The following is a 22033-nucleotide window of genomic DNA, read 5'->3' on the forward strand; positions in this document are numbered from 1 at the left end:
AGCACCTTTTCTTTTACTTGGGAAATGGTATCACAGTCTAAAACTTTCACTGCCATCTCTGTGTTTTCCCCTGGAGGTTCCAGCCCTGTTACATAGCCTGTTTGTGATGACATCGAGACAAACACAGTCTGGAAAGCAAGTTGTTAGTTACAGGAAAACTATTGTCAAAGTTCAACATGTTGTCAATAGAATATGAAATAATTACTGATATTGTAGTAAAATAGTATGTTCTCTAAAAGTGCTAGGTTTATTAAATACAGTACAATTTGATACTTTTCTCGTAGTTTTTTTAGGTGATACCTGGGAACTTGTAAGATAAAAATATATTAACCAACTATATTCATGCTTTTAATGATTCACAAGTAACAAGGGGCTGCTAAGATTTGTTTAACTTATATAATATTGCTCTCTCTTACACGAGTAATAAAAAATGTTGTGTATTATTTTATATTTTACCAAAAGAAGTCCCAGAAGAAATTCTATGAATTTGGTAAATATGCATTCAGAGAAAAAAAAATCTTACAATGCACTTATACTCGATGGATTGTCTAATCAGTTTTTCTTCTGAAAGAGAATAGCGAGCCTCATTCGTGATAGCATCAACTGGTCCTTTATCTACTTGCTGTTTTATAGCTCTGTACAACACAAATAATGGTTCACCAGCACATTCCTGTTCATAGTAGAAAAATAAGAGAAAAAGATCAAGATCAGAATGAAATCCCTACTTATGTTATCTGATATCCAACATTTTTTATGGTGGTGAAATAACTACCAGTTGGAATGCAGTTATAAGTTTTTATTGGAAGAAAACGTTTTACACTATAAATCCCTGTTAAATGTTTAATCAAGACAAGGTGTGTTTAATAACAACAGCTGATACATTGATGTATTTAGTAGAAAGAAAAACATTAATGTATTGATGTGCTTAGTAACCATAACTGATATACTGATATCAAGAAAGAAATATTAACACTCTGGTGTGTTTGGTAACAAAAACTAATACACTGATGTATTTAGTAGCAAGAAAAAACTCTAACTAATGTACTGGTGTGTTTAGTAACAATAACTATTGTACTGGTAGCAAGAAAGAAACATTTACTTGCTGGTATGTTTAGTAAAAATACTGATACACAAGTAGCAAGAAAGAAACATTACTCACTGGTATGTTTCATAACAAAAACTGATACAGTGATAGCAAGAAAGAAACATTAATGCACTGGAGAGTTTAGTAACAATAATTGCTACACTAATGTATTTAGTAGAAAGAAAGATTAAAGTACTGGCATGTTTAGTAACAATAACTGATATACTGATATGTTTAATAGCAAGAAAGAAACATCAACTAATACACTGGTGTGTTTAATAACAAATAAACATTAAAACATTAACATGTTTAGTAATAAAGCAAAAAATTCATTAATGGCTTTATGTTGTGGCAATGAAAGATTAAAACTCAAACAAGTTGTGCTAGTTTGAGAGATTCATATATGCCCAAAATAGGTGACATGAAAGAAACTAGCATTTGTAGACGATAAAAAGACAACTGAAACTAATCCTAAAGAATCTATATTTACAGAACATAAGAAAAGTGACACTTACCCTAAGGAACTTGAAGAGAAGGAAGGTGAACCATGAAGACAGCATTTTCTCAGCCACAGACTCGGTTCTGTTAGAAATTGAAATATTAGCTCCCATTTGTTTCAAATGTGCTTCATAATTATAAAGGATAAAGACATCTATTGACAAGTAACTAGTGAATATAACTGGTCTCATTCATGAGTTTATCATCAATTTTATATGAATAATTAAGTAAATAAGTAATACTGAGCAAGAGACTGTTTTGTACTTATAAAATATCTTTTTAAAAGTTAATTGTCAGTGTAATGATCTCTGTTGTGTTACACATACTCATTAATATTGTGATGTGAAATGGTGCTTATTTCTTACAACACCATTTATTACCTAATGCCATTATTCCCTGTAAATTCATACTGTCAGTTAATAATAAAAAGCTGTAATAAATGACAGGTTATAAATATTTTGCTATGCTTACCTTCTCAGCAGTAGCTTAGGGTGACTCTTTCCATCAATGCACTTTTCAATTAATTCTGCTAACAAGGTCTTAAGAATGCTGAAATAAATAAATCTTATGCTTAAAACGTAATTACTCACCTAAAAACAGTGTATATATTATTTGCCTAAATAAAAGTAAAGTCCTAAAGCGTTTTAAAAATCAGAATTCCTTAAAAAAATGTACTTAGCCTGTTTGACAATTATTTAATTGACTATTTTTAAATATTATAAGGCCTACAATAGAAACATTTTAGGTACTTTTTACATTACAGTAAGATTTCATTTAGGTCTCACTAAATTAAGAAGAATTAGAACTACATATACATCATTCTCTATACAAAAACCTAATCCTATTATTAAATAAATTTTCCAAGAACTTACTCAGTACTGTATTCCATTTTTCCTTGAAGAGTTACCATAATCAGTGAAGCAACATTTACTCTGAAATATAGGATAAATTGGTTAAAAACAAGCAACAGATTAAGGAAAAAAATCACATTTTGGTAAATCTTATTTCAAAATTTCAACTACAAAACTATTTATAATTTTGTGATAAGTAGCAGCTGAAGAAAACACAAAAAAAAACTTTTGATAAAGAGAATTCTGATGAACAATCTGTTAAAAAACTGGCTGTTACAGAAACATTACTAATACCTGTCTTTCATGGAGAAGTAACGATTGGATTCAAGAATTCGAATGAACAACAGAAGGAATGTTTTGTTCATTACAAGCTGTCCAAACTGACGAAGCCCTTTTTCAATAAATGCTTTCTTCACAGGATCAACCTGTATTTCAAAAAAAAAAATTGTTACACTCACAAAAAATAACATTTAATAGTGAAGAAGAAACTATCTTTATTATGGGAAAAAAGCAAAATATATCAAAAATATTTTTCTGAACAAACAAAAATTTAAAGCAAAAAAATATAAGCATATATATATATATAAAGATTAAAATGAGTTAGAAAATATTTTATTTTTCAACTTTATCTTAAAGTGAACAATTTATATTTTACAAAGGAGTTAATGTTTGTACTTTTGGAAAATAAAAACTCATAGTTATAACTGACACATCTTTTGTGCACCTTCTTGATTTGAAACAGTGAGTATTGTACTGTAAAAGCTCTTATATGTAATATATAGAATACCTTTAAATAAAAAGAACCTAGCTTTACTACCTCAGACTCACATATAAATAAACGTATGGTGGAATACTTACTATCATATCTCTAAGAACTGGATGATCCTCAGAATTAGGGAAGAGAACTTTCATAGAATAAGTACGATAATCAAGAAAGGGGATTCCTCCTGCAGTCATGTCACTTGTTAGATCAGTCATTTCTGTCTGCAGCTCAGCAAAAGCTATAGAGCATTGGATGTTAATACACATTATCATTCTCTAGGTAAACTTACCTTTTACAATTTTGATACCTATTAAGATCAGAGTATTAATTTTTTTACAACCAAATCTAAAGAATCAAAAAATCTTTTAGTTTGTTACCTAACAGATTTTATCCAATCCTAGAAAGCAACTTTAGACAATGATCTCAGTTAATTAGAAGTCATTAGTACTCCCTTAACTTTAATATTGTTTTTCACAATAAGTAAAGCCACAATTATGTTTAAAAGTCTACATGACTTAACTGTATTTTTGTAAAGTAACTTTAATTTTTTTCAATTTAAAATAGCCCCAGATTTAATAGCACAGTTAATTTCTTACCTTCTTTACACTCACTAGCCACTCGTAACTCTAACACATCCATCTGCTCCTGCATGCTTTTGAGAACACGACTGCTCTCCATAGACTTGCGTCTGTACAAAATGACTGCTATAATGACAACCAATAGGAAGGCAGATCCACCAACAAATGCACCAATAATAAGCTTCTGGGAGATGGAATTATCTTGGGATGAAGGAGGTTCGTAACTTAGCCATCCAATTGTGTATTTCAAATTATCTCCTACTTCAACCTACAAAGATTTCTGAAATTTGAAGAAATCTATTCCCCATTTTCTTTTCATTTTTAAAAATAATAATGTGATTATATAAAAGTATAATGTATCCAAAATATTTATAACCATATTGAAATAAAAAAGTATGAATATGTACTGAATTAGATGATACAAGTATTTAAGATATAACAAAAAATTTATGAACATTCAAAGGAAACAGCATACACAATTTTAAGTTATTTCTAATACTTTACAGGAGATTACACGAGTTGTGTTATTAAAGAACTACAACTACTTACTACAACTTGAGGAATACTGTGGGGATTAGGATTTCCATCAGAATCACGTTCTGGAGGTTGAGAAGTTGGAGGACGGCAAGTTAATTGAGATCGAGAAAGAGATGTCACATTACAAAAACTTGTGCCAATGCGGACTTTTACATCTGTGTCTTGCGAAGCTCTGTCTAAATGTTGACCCTAAAATATTAATTCATAGCGAGTATAATTCCAACCAATGTTATTTTTATAGGCTAATTTTATATTAAAAAAAATATTTATCAAATCTATAGCACAACTTTATTTTGAGTATTAGTTAATGAACAAAGCTAGTGAATACGAGTAGAATTAACTTAATAAAAACACACTCTTGAGAAGAAAACCAACTATCAGACATATAAATATCTTTACTCATTACTTTTATGACGATTCCTTTAAAAAAAAATCAACCAAATTTTTGATATTTTCATAGGTTTGTCAATATGGTTATATTCAATATTAAAAATCACTTATACATCATAAATTAGCTTAAATATTAAAAGAAATATTTGATATTTGAAGTTTTCCAGTGAATGATTAAATTTTTTTAACCACTTGATTACTGATGTCTAGATAACACACAAGAGGCTGTAATTTTTTAAGTATAAATTAGTTGATTAACAATTATAAATTCAAAATAGATACATGTATATGTTATATAACACTGAGTTATAAGATTACCGGCTAGTATAGATTTAAGATCCATGCAATAGAATGTTTGTTCAGTTTTTCTACACAAGTTTCTTTGGTATACTCAATACTTACATTAATTGTTAAGTAATCACTCTTATAAAATTTGACATTATTTTTCTCTGAAAACTTATGGTACACTGGAACAGGATACATCTGGAATTTAGCAAAACTTGGACGATAACTCAAATTTTTTAGAGATTCCACATTGTCCATCAAGAAACCGTAGTGAAATTCAAGTGGTTCTTCTCCATTGAAATGTAACTGGTCACTAGGCACAGCTGGACTTTTACAACTGATACTTTCTGCTGAAAATGCAACACATTTACCCGTAAACAGATGACCATTGATTTCCACATAAATTTGGGGTTCCCGAACAGTATTGAGGTTATTTCCATATGCCCTAATGGTTATCCCTCCACTGGGAATACCTCGGGGACCTTTATAGCCAGTAGATCTCGTCTCCACACTACTTACTGTAGGATCCTCCACATATAAAAACTGGTAACCATCAAAGCTACGCAATCCTTTATCAAATTTTACCCTGACTTTCTTCTGTCCAATCTTATCAGATGCTGGGGTGATGCAGTGAATTAAGTTTTTTTCCCTTCTGTAAAAAGTAACATGGAGAGGATTAGTTAGATCTATAGTGAACTATAAGGTAAACTTAGCATACTACATGTTGTACATAAACCTCTAAAAATTAACGAGATAACTGACAAACTAATTCAATAACATCCCATTTGTTTAAGGTCTTTGATGAGATTAAACTGGTATGAGAAAATATTTAAAAAGATTATTATAATGCATGAATAACTACAAAAGTATGGGAGTTATGTTAACATGGTATTATTGCCAATCCTATTTTCCTACATTGCTTACGTAGAGCTAACGTGTTGCTAGCACATAGGTTATTTTTGAATTATTTCCCTATCTTAATAAGAGGTCAGTAATAAAGAGAGTAATATTTAAAAAAAAGATTACAGTTTGGCCATAAAAACACTCACAAAATATAAGTAATTTTCATCCTCTCTTTCAAACTCAAAATGCAATGTTAAATGATCTTTTGTGACTAGTGCATCTTGTGGTTGCAATAATAATTTCAGGAAACTCATTTACTTGTCCCTCTGATCAGAAAATTGGATCAAAAAACACTAACTGCCTAAGCCTAATGTACTATATGTAACAATACTCCAAATTCTTCAATAGAAGTGTCATCACATGAAACCATAAAAACCACTTGTTTACTAAAGGTGAATACTGCTATTCTAAGACCCATATGACTTGATGAAATGGACAGGCACTTACTGTATGATTTCACATTTAAGAGGGCCAACAGTGGCTTCAGCATTGCTACCTGCATTCATGTGGATTCCCCAGACTTTCAGTAGAGTTCCACCTGATTTTGGTCCTTTACTAGGGTTGATAGACTTAATTTCTGGATTCTACAGATGGATAATGAGAAGGCAATAGTTTCATTTAAAATATTAGTTTGGTGCAAAATTAATGAAAATTACAATCTCTAATATCTAAAATGAAATCAGATATAAAAAAGGTGGCAAATACATAAATCTTGGCTAAAAATAATATTTCATAATAGATTGTTTTTTTTATAATATTCAAAGCAAACGTCAGATGAAAAATAATCATTGTGAGAATGAAATACTTCCTATGATATGGACCTATGACTTGTTAAAGCCATTTAACATTTAATGATCATGGAAAGATGTTTATTGAAGATAATTTTTATGACTAAGAAGAAGAAGAGTAGGATTCTGACTGAGACAGAACTTACAACAAATTCATAGTTATTTGCAGATGTAGCTGTGTGATCATTTTGAATTTTCACAACTACAGGACCTAAGATGGATGCTGTACTTAAAGTGTGAGAGGTTTTATCTTGAGGGCTTCCCACTTCGCAGACAATCCTAAATGGAAGAGAAGGTTCATGTTATTTCATATAATCAAAGCTACTGGTTGTAGCTTTGTACAATACATGGTCAGCATTTCTATTTTAAGGCTATTTAAAATACTTTAAGCAATTTGAATTAACACAATTTGAGTAAGGTAGTTTTAACAACAATATAAGAGTGGATGTAAATAACTCATACAATCAAATGAGCAAGTATGTCCACACAACTTGATGTTATAATACATCATTTATTTTTTTAAGAAAAAAAAAGATTTATGTGAGATGTAGGCTTAGTCATGGGGTTAAAAATTCAATTCTGTATAACAGCTAAAAAAAAAAAGAAGTAAAGTTCATAAATCAGGTAAATGTTTTAGTACATGCTTTGTAATTACTGTAAAATCAGTCTAATATAAAGAAGAATCAGACTATTTAAATCTTAACCAAACAAGGTCAGCAGTAGCTAAACTAAAAATATAAGATCTTGTACAGCAACATCTACACTACTTTTATGACTAAATTGCTATCCACAGTATGAAATAAATGCAATAGTTAACTTATTGTTAATTAATTAGTTGTTTTAAGTATATCCAGACAGAGCTAAAGAAATGGTGTACTAGAAACTAAAAGCTAACCAGCCAATACTCTTTCAACTTAATATACATATTTATCAAGCTATAACAGTAGGTAATTAACACAGCTATACATTCTACTTCATGTTAAACAAAAAAAAATTATGTCCATGTTGGTTTCATTCAGTTCTACAGTCAAACCAATTTGTTAAGTCTGCCAAAAGTAAAACACTTGCACAGTATTTTATAACTATCATAAAGCATCTATATATTTTTTATTACCTATTAGACTTAAAAGGCTGTAAACCATTGGGTCTGTGCTTCCCACTTTAATACATATAGTTACAAGATACTAAACTGATCTTAGATTTGGACACAACATATTGATTCAGCTATTTGCATATAAAAATTAAATATGGTGCATATCACACTAATTTCAAGCAGAAGACTTATAACTATGCTGCTTTAACACATGCATACTTCTGGTAATGAGCCTGAGATGGGTTTTACACATACACATTTCCTACTAAAGATTAAAACATCCAATTAAATTTGTAGTTTACCCACACAAATTTGAAAAAAAAATAGAAATAAAATGAATGAGTATTCTCAGATTGACATAATGTACCACACAAACATGCCATAAAAACTTGAAAATAAAAACACTGTTGAAAAATAGATAAAGTTAACCAAAGATCTCCTTTATTAACAATCTATCTTCAATTTAATGGTAAGAAAACCAAAGATATCCTTTACTAACAACCTGTCCTTAATTTAATGGTAAGAAAACCAAAGATATCCTTTACTAACAACCTGTCCTTAATTTAATGGTAAGAAAACCAAAAATATCCTTTACTAACAACCTGTCCTCAATTTAATGGTAAGAAAATAAAAGATCTCCTTTAGTAACAACCTGTCCTCAATTTAATGTAAAAATTATGATAAAAAATGTTAACTATAAGCATACACATGGTTGCTACAAACACATAGCATCCAATTATATTTGTGAGGGTCCAAAAACATCTGACTAATATTATTGTATTTTCACCCTCAATCTAATACATTTCATCTAAAATTTTTAAGACATTCAAGTGTTCTTATTATTTGAAGCTCAGTTTAAGCCATCCAACTTACCTCCTGGTTTTCACATAGAGTTTTTGGTAAGGCTTGCAAGGAATGTCAATTCTGCCATGCTTGTTGTCAAACACTTTGACTGTTACACCATTAGCTATGTCTTCAAAGACTCTCCCTAGGTTAATACCTTTGATTGTAATGTTGGTACCACCCTCTATTGGCCCAGAAGTGGGTGAGATCTAAACAAAACATGCGCTCATAAATCACAGCTCTCAGGAAAACCTAATCAAAAGTTAGCTTCAATAAAGAAACATAAAAATAAAGCACTTCTAAACACACTTACCATATAAAAAGTTTTAGCAGATTTCTTTCTTACTAAATCTAATTATGAAACAACTTAAAGTAGTAGCTATTTTTTGATAAAAAGGTAGAAAATATTCACAATAAACAATTCGAGTTTATATTTAGAAAAATAAAGTAGGTACCCTGATGTTTAATGGCTATGAAATGGTTCATTAATCCTACGTCAAAATGTTCATTTCCCCTATGTTAACCTATAAATCAGTCAGCTATTTAATAAATTTAACCAACTAAAGATGAATACATATTACACATACAACTAATAATTAATATAAGTTTAGTAAATATACTTGTATAAATAAAATATAATTATTTATCCTCATTGACTTACAAACAAATTTGTCATGATAATTTGCTTCAGATAATTCTGTTGAAATAAACAAGTCCAAGAAAGATCAGAAAAAAAAATTAGCTAGTTAACTTTGGTACTTAGACTGAAAAAAGTTACCCTAGTTTTATGGGCAGAACAATAAATATATATATATATATATATTTAATTACTTTGGATATACATGTTAAATCAATGTATTACGAACAGGTTATTCAATAAATCTATGATGAAGCATGATCGATGGTGACAATGTTTTACTATAGGCACGAATTATAACAAAAATTAGCATATTTACTACCCTACGCTTCTGGGTTGGATTAGGATTGGCCAGAGTGAGTTACCTTTAAGTTCAAGGTGGAAAGATTTATTTGTTTGTTTGTTTCAGAATTGTTGTGCAAAGTGATATAAATGTTTTTGCACATAGTTGTCTTTAAATTTTGATTTAAAGGCTAAAAGAAAGGCCACTACCAACTCTTAGGCTATTGTTGTTTGACTGAGTGGTAGAATTTTTCATCACTTATATAGTGCACCCATGACTTTAAAGTGCAGAGAAGAGTTTTTGACAATAGCCCATAAGTTATGAACTCTCAAATTCACAGTGAAAGCATGATAACCACTAGGCTATGCCTAGCCTTTAAGGTGGAAAAATAGTTATTATACAATAGTTTTAATTAAAGGATTGAGCAGAAAAAACAAAAAAGAAGCACTTTAATTTGACATAGAATTGTTACATTTGCATATTTATTTAGTTAGACTCACTGATATAATTTGTGGATTGGGACAAGACTGATATTTGTCCAGCCAAGAGATCTTCCCTTCCTTACACTGCTCTTCTACCTGACAGGATCTAGAAGTTTGACACCAACCACAACGATATTTCTCTGGAAGCTCCAAACACATTCCACAGTTGGTAGCCATTCCTTGACATCGGTATACCAATACTGAAAAATACAAGGAACAGACATATTAACTTTTGATATATAATACTATTTTTTAACATGTTACTTTATATGTCTTCAAGAAATTATAGGAATACATAAAATCAAAAGTAAACAATAAAGAAAGGCAATAAAAGTTGATTACTCACCATGCATGTTTTCTGGGTTATCTAAAGGTTTGTTGCCCTCCCAAATGACAGCAAAAGTAGCAGATACATTGGGAGCTTGAGTGCTGTAAGTGAACTGATGATAAAAAACAAAAACTAAACATTCTTGCCAAGTCAAGGGGGGAAAAAGCACATTTCATCATGTTTGATTATGTAAACATTTTACATGAATTTATTTATTCATTTGTTTCTAAAAATATTTTGACACATGTAAGGTAAAATTAATCACCATAATAATATACACGTTTGTACTTGATACTTATTTAAATATTAATAAAATAAGTCATTCAGAAAAATATTCTAGTCTTTTAGAATTCTTATAAGTTAACTATACTAGTAAATACTACAACAAATATTCAAAATATTCCCTCTTACTACATTTCTAGGGAAACTTGGGGAATGTTAACTAGAGCTATTATCATTGTTTCTTGAATCTTTAAAATAACCTTTATATATGTCAAAAGAATTTTTGTTAGCAATCTTCTACAAAGCTTGAATATCAACAATAACTTTCATCAAGGTTCGCATCGTTGCTTCTTTGAAAGTTAAATTAGTATCTGCAGAATTCAAACAAGTACTGTCATAAAACAACAGCATTTTCGTTTTGCAAAGTTTTAATGACTTAACTTTAAAATAAATTACACTTTTCAAAGAGCTCTGAATTAATTCTATAAATAAAATTAATCAAGACATTCAAGAGATCCGAGATACCTTTATAATTTTAAAATGAACAAAGGATTTTAAGAATTCTGAATTACCTCTATAATTTTAAAATGAACAATGGATTTTAAGAATTCTGAATTACCTCTAAAACTTTGAAATGAGCCAGTACTTTCAAGTTTTGAGATACCTCAATAACTTTAATATGAACCAGATTTTTAAAGATCTTTGAGATACCTCTATAACTTTAATAAAATGAACCATAACTTTCAAGATTTTCAGTATTTCTACACCATCATGTGTTATTGAAATAAATGTCAGTGGTTTAGGAAGGAGTTGCAAAGTGGGGGTGCTTGGCTAGACATGCAGATTTTATAATGAGAGATTGAAAACATAAGGAGCTGCTAAAAGCACCTGCCAAAGACAGCTCAACTAGGGGGAGCCTGGGGGCATGCCCCATCAGAAAATTAATATGATAATATGACTTACAGTTGCTATACAAGTCAAATATATAAAAGTGAGGTGCTACATCACTCCCAGAACCCCTGGTTCTGATGCCTCTGAATGTTGTATATTGATTAAAAAATAATCTTTAAAAATATTCATAGTTACTGACACACACACACACACATTCTGAATATAATTTAACAAAAATGTAACTTATCAAGAAACCTTAGTAGCTTGTGTAAAAATAATAAATACTTCTTATAATTAGATTTGTTTATAGGTAAATCTCACAAAAAAATTATTATAAAACATTTCTAAAAACTGATCTAACTAACTTCTCTATAGAAACAAGTAAAATTAATATGCACAATATTAGAAGCTTCTTAAAATCTGGGAAAAAATGAAATTGCTAAATTTCTAATATTACATTTCTTCTTGCTCTTTATATCTCCATATGATTGTCTTTATACAAAATGTTTAATCATGACCACAACCAGGAGGAAATGATTACCATATTATCTGATTCAAGATACTGCCTAGTAGCCAGATAACAAACTAGGAAGTGAGGTTACCAAGGAAAATTATACTAAGTCAAGAATAGTTGAGAAGGAGAAATCTTGTTTTATACTCTTACCTTGATGATTATAAAGAATTCCAAATTTTTCTTTCAGAGAAAGTAATAACAAGTTACAATATTAGGCTTTGCTTTTAAGAATAAAGAAGAATATAAAAATGTATAATTATCTGTCATCTTACAAAAAGTGAAATATCTACATATTCGTAAATGTGTGGAAATTTATTTTCTTTAGTGCAAAACAACTCAATGGGATTTCTACACTCTGTCTACCATGTGGGAATTGAACCCCAGATTTTAATGCTGTAAGCCTTTAAAATTAGCACTGACCCATCAGGGAACAAAAATATGTAGGGAGTATGCTAAATACAGATGCATCACTAGGTGTTAAAAGATTCAAGGCTCGGGCACATAGGCACAGGAAGTTTCATTGTTTCAGTATGATCTCATTCATGGTTTTTCAATTCTGACTTTTCAAGACACTAACTGAGGATTCCGGGCACTGATAAATAGAATTGGAGCAAGAATCCATGTGCCAGTGCCTAGCAATGCCTCTGCCTAAATCCTAAAAAAGAATTAAAGAATTATGATTTGTTTTATTGCAGTCTAATCAGAAGATATCAGGCAGTTCCATAGGTAAAATTGGGTTTAATACTTGAAATTTTACTGGTTTATTTAAGATAGATAAAAAAAAGCTCGTAGTACTTTATACCTAACGTTTTTATTGCACAATGAGAGAAACAGTAAAGTGGCTATGTTATGATATGGTAAATAGAAAAGGATATAATTACAGTGGAAAATTAATTTTTATGTTTTTCCAGTTGTGAATTCTCCATAATCCTTATATATGATAATTTTCAATATATAAGAATTTCTAGTGAAAAACACTTACATTTAACTCACTGCAATAGATGGTGTCTGACAAGAGCTGTGCTGTGACTTGTCTCACTCTTCCTTCAATATTAAATTGACACACAAATCTTGTAGATGGAAGAAATGGCTGTGAATAATGAAGAATATAGAATATTTGCTGAAAATAATACTATGTGTATTTGTTATTATCTCATAAACAAAAGAAATCCCAAAGAATTTGAACAATATTTACTTGAATACAAAACTAACTAAAACTATAAACATATAAACAATCTTTCTGGTGAAATATTATGATTTTGTGAAATCAGCACCAAAACAAATTATTAGCAAACTGTAGAACATTTGAGATGTTCTTTAAATAAGATAAAATATTAAAAGAATAAAACATTTATAATCTATTGCAAAGTAATGACATGAAGTTCCAAGGTGGCTATATTTGTTTCAAATCTCTCCCACCCAAAAAACCCTTCCAACCAAATTCCAGATTTACACATGTGCATGTATGCTACATTGATATTTCAACTTTTCCTTATAATTTTAACTACTTAACACTACTTAACTTGTAATCTGGTTATAAATGAAAGACCTAAGATAATGTTTACTTCTTATAATACTACAGGAAAGATTTTTAAAGCAAGGATGTTACAATCTGATGGAAGACAGTAAAATTTAGTATTTTTATTCCAAAAAGAATATCTTATTTTGCCTTTCATCAAATATAACAAATTACATAATTATCACCAGATAATATAACAAAGTAACTAACTGAGATTATGTTAAAATATGCTAATAACTGGTATAGCTAAGTAGCACAGATTGCCTGAAAATTGTCCTTGACTTTTTTAACTTTTAACCTTTTATAAAGCTCTCTGACTGTTTTAGGTTCATGCTCTCTCTGTGAATGTTTCACAGTCACAAAAGTCTTTCAAAGCAGTATTCTTTAAAAAGTTTTTAAACACCTGACACAAATTTAAAAATAATTTCAATATTTTAGAACAATTCACAGTTTTATTCTTAATGTGAAAGAAAACAGAATAATTACAAAGATTACACATGTACCATTACCTGTGTGTTCTCCACTCGTGCTTGAATAGCTTTTTCAATGCCCATGGGTACAAGGATTTCAGTAGAGCTACCTGCAGTAATATTAATCATAGGACAAAATCCAGGACCTGACCGGATGCTAGGACCAATACTCTGAGAAAATAACAAAAATTAAAAAATAAATTATCATAATAAACATTATCATATTTCAATAAGTAATATGGATTAAAAACCCCCTCTGTCTCTACTGTTTAATTAATATAAAATAATCCCCCCCTTCACAAACACATTTTTAAGAATACATGAATCTTTTTTAACTGAAAGCTAGTCATAGTAATTTTGTTTTTGTATCTCATCACTTTATCCAAAACTTGCAATAAAAATGTTCCGCTTTACTCTTTTCAATATTATTGGCTAAAAAAATACATTTTTACCTTAATAAAAATGATATTAATAACTGAAAAAGATTTAGTTTAGTTACCCTCCTTTCTATGCTGTACCACAATGTTTTTGTAATATATGTACTTACTATCAGATCAATTTGAAACACAAAGAAGAAGAAGAAAGGTGCCAAGTAATTAAAGCATAAAACTTTATTATACATGCTTTTAAAGTTAGTTGCTGCTCTTGTGACAAACAACAGCAACACAAAACTTGATTTATATACATTTACACGATACTACTGTCTAATTACTCTAAAACTTTAGTTCAATTTTTATTAAATCCATGAATTTTGAAAAAAACTATTCAAAACCAATGTTTGACCTTTGGATGACATTCAAGCTTTTCATCAAACTTCTTTGAATTCTATGAAATAGATTGAGAGAAGTATTTCAGGGAGACAAAGATGCAGTAACAGACAACATTAGTAAAAAAAAAACCTATTAAATATCATTAAATGAATGTTTTTAGTTTAATGGAGAATACTAAGATGAGCATTACTGACACAATACTGTGGTTTAAGTAATTTGGAATTATCAACTTACTGCTACTCCTGTGACCAGGATGTCATTGCGACAGTTCTCGCCTGTGTCATGAGTACATCGGTGTCCTCCAACACACCAGTCACAAGGAAACCGACTGGACACACACTTGGTGCATCTGTTTTGAATAGTCAGAATGCTGATATTTAAAGTAAATGTGCTACAAAATGTTAAAAATAGCCATAAATTCATAACCAAAGATTTATGTAAGCATAATGAAATGGTTATATTTTTGGTGAATATACTACATGTTTCAACAGACCAATGTTCTACAGACAACAGTAGTTAAGATAAATACAGATTACTATAACTTAGTGATAAATTCCCTGCACCACAGCAAAAGTATGGCTGCAGAAGTACAGTTAGTTTTTTACACAAGAAAATATACATACATACATTAGTTCTTATGCTTTTAAAACAATTTGATTTTCCAAAACCATTTAGATTTTTCTGTAAGATGTAACCCAATAAGAGATTAATATAACAAAGAACCACATTATATTTCAGTATAAAGAATTAAAGTTAAGTTCATATAAAAGCTAAATTAAGAAAGTTTTTTCTTAAATAATAATTATAATTACTAAAAATGAAATCCAAGGTAACAGCCATTTCAATTAGCAAATTACAAGAATCAGCTTACGAACTATATGTACTGCAGTCGTAGAAAGTGAAGTTTGTGGCTACGAAGTCTGGACCAGTCTTCATTCTTACAGATAGCTTAGCAGTAAAGTGATCTATAGAACCATATATTAAAATATTTAAGAAAAACAAATAATACTATATGATATTAATTGCATATATATTTCAAAGTTACAAGTTAGAATTAATTAAAGAATATGAAATTTTTCTATGCAAGTTAAAAAAAAGACATTGTTTTAATGTTTTACCACTTGAAAATATGACTAGGCATCACCTGGTTATATAATAATGCTTTATAGTGGTGGAATAAGTGGAATAAAATTTCTTAAATCTTTTCAATAATTAATAATATAACGTCTATTAATCATAACATTACTTACGTTCACCTAAAGGAATAGATGGCAGTGAGTCAGTATGTGGTGTAGCACATATCACCCCATTAGATGAACGAGTTGCATTGGAGACTAATGTTTTCCCATATGCTGTGAAGGCACACAAGAACTGTCCCTCTAGCACAGGTAAGTTATCTATGACTAGTGTGAGCTAGAAATAAACATATATATTACACTAAATAAAATAGTTATTCTTTGTTCATTCTAGATAAAGATAGAACACACACTTAAATTATACATCACAAGGAGAAAAGAACCAATTTAGATGAAATATAAACCATTTTCTTTACTATTGGGAATCAGTAATAGAATCTATCTATAGTCATTATCAACTAAAAAAAAAATCAAAATTTTTGCTTTTATTTTCCATTTTTGCACAGCTAAATATCTAACAACTAGGTGCAAAAACTACTCATTTGATGTTGCTCTTGATTTTATCATCAAAGCATAATTTCATTCGTAGATAGAGGTATAACTTGTAAGGGTTTTTTAATTTTTTTTGGTAAAGATCTATTTATATCTTAAATGTTCAGAAATAAAGAAACTTTCAAGAAGGAATGTCAAATTATTCTTCAGTAATAATGTATATGCTCTACTTATATGGAATTTTCTCTTGTGTTATCATCTGGTGATAATTATGTAAACTAAAATTGCTTGAATGTTACCATTTATTCAAATGTGAAATAACTAATGATGATCAATTTTTTGCTATTGTAAAATTCCCTTTTACAAAATAATTTTGTACCTTAAATAGGTTTGTGAATTTTGACAAAATAATTTCTTCAAACTTGTAAACATTCCACCAAATTTTAAGCAACTACAACTTATGACCCATTCCAAAAATAATGATAAATTACCATTTTTGGTACAACTATGAAACATAAATTTTAAACCATCAGCTTACGTGAACATATTAAACAGTGTTGTTCTAGATACTAAATACCTAAAGCATATGATAACCTAAAAGACACAGCATATGTTAAGTGCCAGATTCTAATTTATAATCCTCAACAGACATAAAGATTACTCTAACATTTCTACAGTAAAAAAGGATCAATACAGAGAAGTAGTTGATACATGAAAGAGAAGTCTTTTTAAAAGTATGATTACATATTGCTGTTCTTTCTGAAAACTAATCTCTCTACTTTTTTTGTTAGATTCAAATACTTCTGTTACAGTGATCTCTTGTTAGCTCCCTATTACCATTATGTCCACATCATTAGTCCTAATGACTCTAAACTGCAATGATTATATGGTCTTTTCTCTCAATGCTATGTGAGGACAAGCCTTTTATTTTTAGAACTTAGCAACTTTGTGGCAGTAAGATTAGGCTTCATGTGATTCATGTGAAAGAAAATTAATTATCTGGTCTATAAAAGAGACAAGTACGTTCATTTGGTTGCTTAAAATTTAAATATTTACCTTTATAATAATTATACTAATATAAACCATGGCAGTAATAAAATTAAATAAACTTATTCATTGGATACTTGTAAAATTTAAACATTAAATATTTATTTAAAATATTGATTAAAATATGAATGCAATGAGTACTTGAGTTAGATGATGAAGAAACAGTAGAATGAAACCCACACTATGAAATAAACTGAACATGTTAGAATATGTATGTTGATTAAAATAATGATCACCCAGAAGTATTCTATCATAATCTGTAAGAACATGAAATGTAAATACAAAATAATACTATGTATTACAGGTTTAAAATAGCTCTGTTTCAACTATAATAAAAGGTATAAACCTGAAAGATACATCATACCATCATTATCTATATTTCAGAATTAAATGATAGAAGTTCTAAGGATGTTATTCTTTTGAATACATTTATAAGTTATTCTCTTTCTCTCTATCTATCTATATAGCTGGTATGCTATAATACTGTACTGTGATTTTTGATGAGTTTACTGTTCAACAAATGTTTTATGTAATCTTTCTCACTTTTTTTTTGTTTCTTGTAAAATATTTTCTAGACATTTTCTGTAATATGAATATGATTAGAGACAAGTGCAGAAAAATTTTAATAATGGAAACCTAAAACCATTGGTACAAGCTACCTAGTAAGTGATTGAACACTTTAAGAACTTTTTCAATGCCATTCAATTTCCAAAACCTGATGCTTAACTAGGTAATTGTCAGTGATCCAAAAAAAAATGCATTAAGTAACATCTCTAAACATTTTCATAATGCCTCAAAGGATAAATACTTTCTGCAGCCTTGTGTTCAGTCATGCACTCATGTGTCAGACAGAAGGACTATTAAGTAAACTAATCATACCCATATTACAGAAAATGTCTGGAAACTATTTCAAAAGAAACAAAAAAAAGTAATAAAGATTACAAAAAACTTATAGGTGACAGCTAGATTTGGTGGAAAAAAAAAGTTAAATTCCAGAGGAAACAACAAACCATCATGAACAAGCTCTTTTCACTAGCTACATCTTGTGCCAATGCAAAATATTACAAAAGTTATACAAAACAGAAAGCCATATGGCCATTGATAATAGTACATTTTTAACATGAAGAACAAAATACAGGAGGAGATGAAGTAGACAAAAAACACATAAAATAATATTAACAGGTTATGATGAAACAAACCAAAAGACAAGAATACATACTATACGAGCTGTTGTCCTCTGAATCTGTGGAGGGTTAACATTGGTTATAGTTGTACATTTGCCACTTTTGTAGGACAGCCAATAAAGTGGGTCTTCTGCAGCTTGGGCACAATCACTTCGTAAACTACATCTGAATTTTTTAAAAATTGAAAAACTTAAATGTGTTTATCTTAACATTTGATTTATCATACTATGTTAAATACAAGGTTTTGATAATTTTGTAACAGTTTAATCCACTTACGTATAGACTAATTCTATAATACCATCTCCTCATATTAATATACATACTGAAGTTAAATTTTTTCAGTGCTTAAATTTTCTTATAATGGTGAAGAGCCTGATTTATGAATATCAAAAAGTCTATTGATTTAATTGACTGAAATACCTTGATCACTACGGACAGCAGATGATAATTTATAAGCTAGCTTTTATTTAACCCTTTTATGAAGCCAACCTATAAATTAACATGACATATAATGCCTTATTTTCGCTAAGCATGATCTACTGATCAATAGTTTTTGTGATTTTACTTCACAATAAGACTAATGATAATTATTTTACACATTTTTCTTTAGTGGCCCTATAATAAGGGTTTCCAATAAGAATAAACATAATAACATCTAGCCTGTAGACCTTATGAGCAGCATGCTACTGCCAATGAGGCTTTTCATTCAATACCGGAACTCATCAGGCATTGGTGTGAAGCGAGATGCTACTATGTTTCTTCTTATTGAAAAAAACCTATCGTATATGGGCAGTTATGAAAGATTTGTAAAAAATATCAGTCTTATTGTGACAAAGTCAACCTACTTGTTCTCTAAAGAGCACCATCCACAGTAAGGATCCTGGGCACCAAGACATGTTCGGCAATTATTGTACATCTTACAATCTTGTACCTTCACCATGGAAAGCTGTGGAGTAAAATAAGAAAACAATGAAAAATAGAAATGTCCACACAAAACTTCTTTTATAAGTTCATTTTCCACATTCTTATTTGCCTCTGATGAAGAAAAATCTACCTTTCAAAAGTTCTGGGTTATAGTATAGTATTATTCTTGTCTTAAGAAACTAGTAGTATCTTCAGTCTTTTTATAATACCAGCAATCGTTTGATATTATTTTAGAACAAGTTTGACAGTAGAAGCTTATTTCCGGTTTTTAAGTTAAAAACAAACAAAAAAAAACGGCAGAACTCTATGTATATTATTTGTAAACTGACGACCCGAAAAAGTCTAACATCCTGTTTGTTACCTTTTATTTCTAACAATTACCTCTGTGAATCATCTTAGAGCTAGTGAAAGCCAGATATCTTTCTGTTTATGTATTATAATATTCCTAAAAAGTTAGTGAAAACTTTCAGACATTATAATTCTCATTGAGGGTAGACTTTACCACACACATGACAGTAGTTTCTGTAACCTTCTACTTATTGACTTGGTTTTATACCACTCACTTCCTGTGAAGTCCAAACTTTGCATTATCTTACTATAATGGAAGTAGTGTGTATATATGTATCTATCTATGCATGTGACCGAAATAATAAATACAGTGTATCGCCATCTATTGAATGACACCACAAACAAAAATTCATAAAAAAAATTAACATTTTGGGTATTCAAGATTCAGACAATTAGAAACAACTTCGGTATATGCAACAACAATTTTTTTTATCACAGAACACAACATTAAATAAAAGCACTCTCCTCACAACCAGAACACTACTTTCATTTGGAATGTACATGAGAGTTTTATTATATCTTTCTTGATATAATTTGTAAATATAGTACTAAAAATGAAGTTCTTAAAAAAACTGTTATTCATTTAATAAAGGGTACCATTTTTAATATATATAAAAAATTACAATTTATATTAGCACAATCCGAATACTTTTTTCGTGCAGTGCTTCCCAGAAAAATTCCTTTTTAGAAAACTTTAACTTTTTCTAACTTTTTTTCAATAATGTATGAATACTACAATTAGTAATTACTAGCAGTAGGGTGGAGTTTCTGCTAGTAATTTTATGCTTGTTTGTTTCTGTCACCAGTTAATAACTCTCAATGTAAAGATCTACCAAAAAAAATATGTAAGAAATAATTTTCTCTGTAAAATACATATGAAACGCCAGCTGTATTTAATAGGATTAACTACAATATATTTTTGTTTGCATTGTATGTGTGTAACTCGTGTATTATTATTAAGAACGCTGTAACCCAGAGAGTCATAGGCGCACAGGAGTTAATACGAATATTCCGTTCGTTTTCAGTTGCAGCAATGATGTTAATATGCTGCAAAGCGACCAATGTTTCACAAAGGGTAGTTTTACCTATATTTGCACTACCTACACTGCCGAGATTGGTTTATTCGCTAAACCAAGTTTACAGCTACCTAATGTTGCTACCAAAAAAGAAAGTTTTTATTAACCCTTTTGCGGTTTCTACTCCCATTAGTCTACCGTTTCTTCACCTTTTTAGGCTATTTCTATTTATTAAAAATGTTATCGTTCCAGACCCGTAATTAATTTCTATCATTCCTACTTTTTGCTTCTTGTTTTTCATGATAGAGATTATTGTTGCAATTATTTACTTAAACATTTTTTTTATCCCAAACATCTTTTGTCATTTACTTTCCATTAAGAGACGTGTACTAATTTACTATTGTAGTTCTGTCACCAATTACATTAAATGATTTTTTTACGTCAGTACAAATGAGACTGTTGAATCAAACAGTATTCCTAGTTTGAGTAGTTCTTAATTACACATACAAACTACTTGCCATTCAACTTAAAACATCGCTTTATCGTTACAAATAATTTAAACAAGACTGTTGTAAATATAATATCCTAATTTAAATTTCTCTCAACCCTTCTGAGTTAATTTAATTAGAAATGTCTTGATGAAATTTCATTGTTTTACTGGATAATAATCTATTAAAAAGCTTGACATAAATATAACTGACCAGTTAGGGGACAACCTAATGACACTAAGCCTACAAATGGACAAAAATAAACACACACAAAATACGAAACAAGAATATTGAAAGTACTTCTCATGATTAATTGTTTGTGAAACTTATCTTCATTCAACCATTATCAGTATAGTGGTATTTTATTTAATCATGAAAAAAACAAACAAGGATATTGAGAGTATTTTTTATGATTAATTCCTTGTGAAATCTATCTTCATTCAACCATTATCATCAGAGCAGTACTATATCTGATCATGAAAAAAATAACAAAAACATGGATATTGAAAGTAATTATCATTATTAATTCCTCGTGAAGCTTATCTTCATTCAACCATTATCAACAAACTGATATTGTATGTAATCATGAAAAAATAAAAGAAATAAAAAACAAGGTAAGCTTCACCATGGCGTTAGTTTAGTTGCCATGGCAGCCAGTAGTGTAACAGA

The 22033-nt window shown here is 29.6% G+C and overlaps 1 protein-coding gene across 6 annotated transcripts in view; it reads right to left on the reverse strand.

The window, feature by feature from the left end:
• LOC106478417 (plexin-A2-like) overlaps positions 1 to 22033 on the reverse strand; it is a 235661-nt gene that overhangs the window by 12351 nt on the left and 201277 nt on the right. For all 6 annotated transcript variants that reach the window (XR_002609894.1, XR_002609893.1, XR_002609895.1 and 3 more), the window contains 22 exons: positions 19434 to 19534; positions 18624 to 18753; positions 15980 to 16142; positions 15601 to 15694; positions 14964 to 15078; positions 13999 to 14130; positions 12953 to 13060; positions 10362 to 10455; positions 10034 to 10215; positions 8644 to 8822; positions 6824 to 6956; positions 6337 to 6473; positions 5104 to 5638; positions 4324 to 4500; positions 3793 to 4042; positions 3292 to 3434; positions 2728 to 2858; positions 2455 to 2514; positions 2054 to 2131; positions 1600 to 1666; positions 524 to 670; positions 1 to 128 (listed from right to left, as the gene is read on the reverse strand). Coding sequence is in view for 1 of the 6 variants with exons in the window: in XM_013938958.2 (XP_013794412.1) it covers positions 1 to 128; positions 524 to 670; positions 1600 to 1666; positions 2054 to 2131; positions 2455 to 2514; positions 2728 to 2858; positions 3292 to 3434; positions 3793 to 4042; positions 4324 to 4500; positions 5104 to 5638; positions 6337 to 6473; positions 6824 to 6956; positions 8644 to 8822; positions 10034 to 10215; positions 10362 to 10455; positions 12953 to 13060; positions 13999 to 14130; positions 14964 to 15078; positions 15601 to 15694; positions 15980 to 16142; positions 18624 to 18753; positions 19434 to 19534 (3284 nt within the window). In the remaining 5 variants the exon portion in view is untranslated. The remainder of the gene's footprint in view (positions 129 to 523; positions 671 to 1599; positions 1667 to 2053; positions 2132 to 2454; positions 2515 to 2727; positions 2859 to 3291; positions 3435 to 3792; positions 4043 to 4323; positions 4501 to 5103; positions 5639 to 6336; positions 6474 to 6823; positions 6957 to 8643; positions 8823 to 10033; positions 10216 to 10361; positions 10456 to 12952; positions 13061 to 13998; positions 14131 to 14963; positions 15079 to 15600; positions 15695 to 15979; positions 16143 to 18623; positions 18754 to 19433; positions 19535 to 22033) is intronic.

The sequence above is a fragment of the Limulus polyphemus genome, unplaced genomic scaffold (genome assembly GCF_000517525.1).
Source record: "Limulus polyphemus unplaced genomic scaffold, Limulus_polyphemus-2.1.2 Scaffold210, whole genome shotgun sequence".
NCBI classification, from domain to species: Eukaryota; Metazoa; Arthropoda; class Merostomata; order Xiphosura; family Limulidae; genus Limulus; species Limulus polyphemus.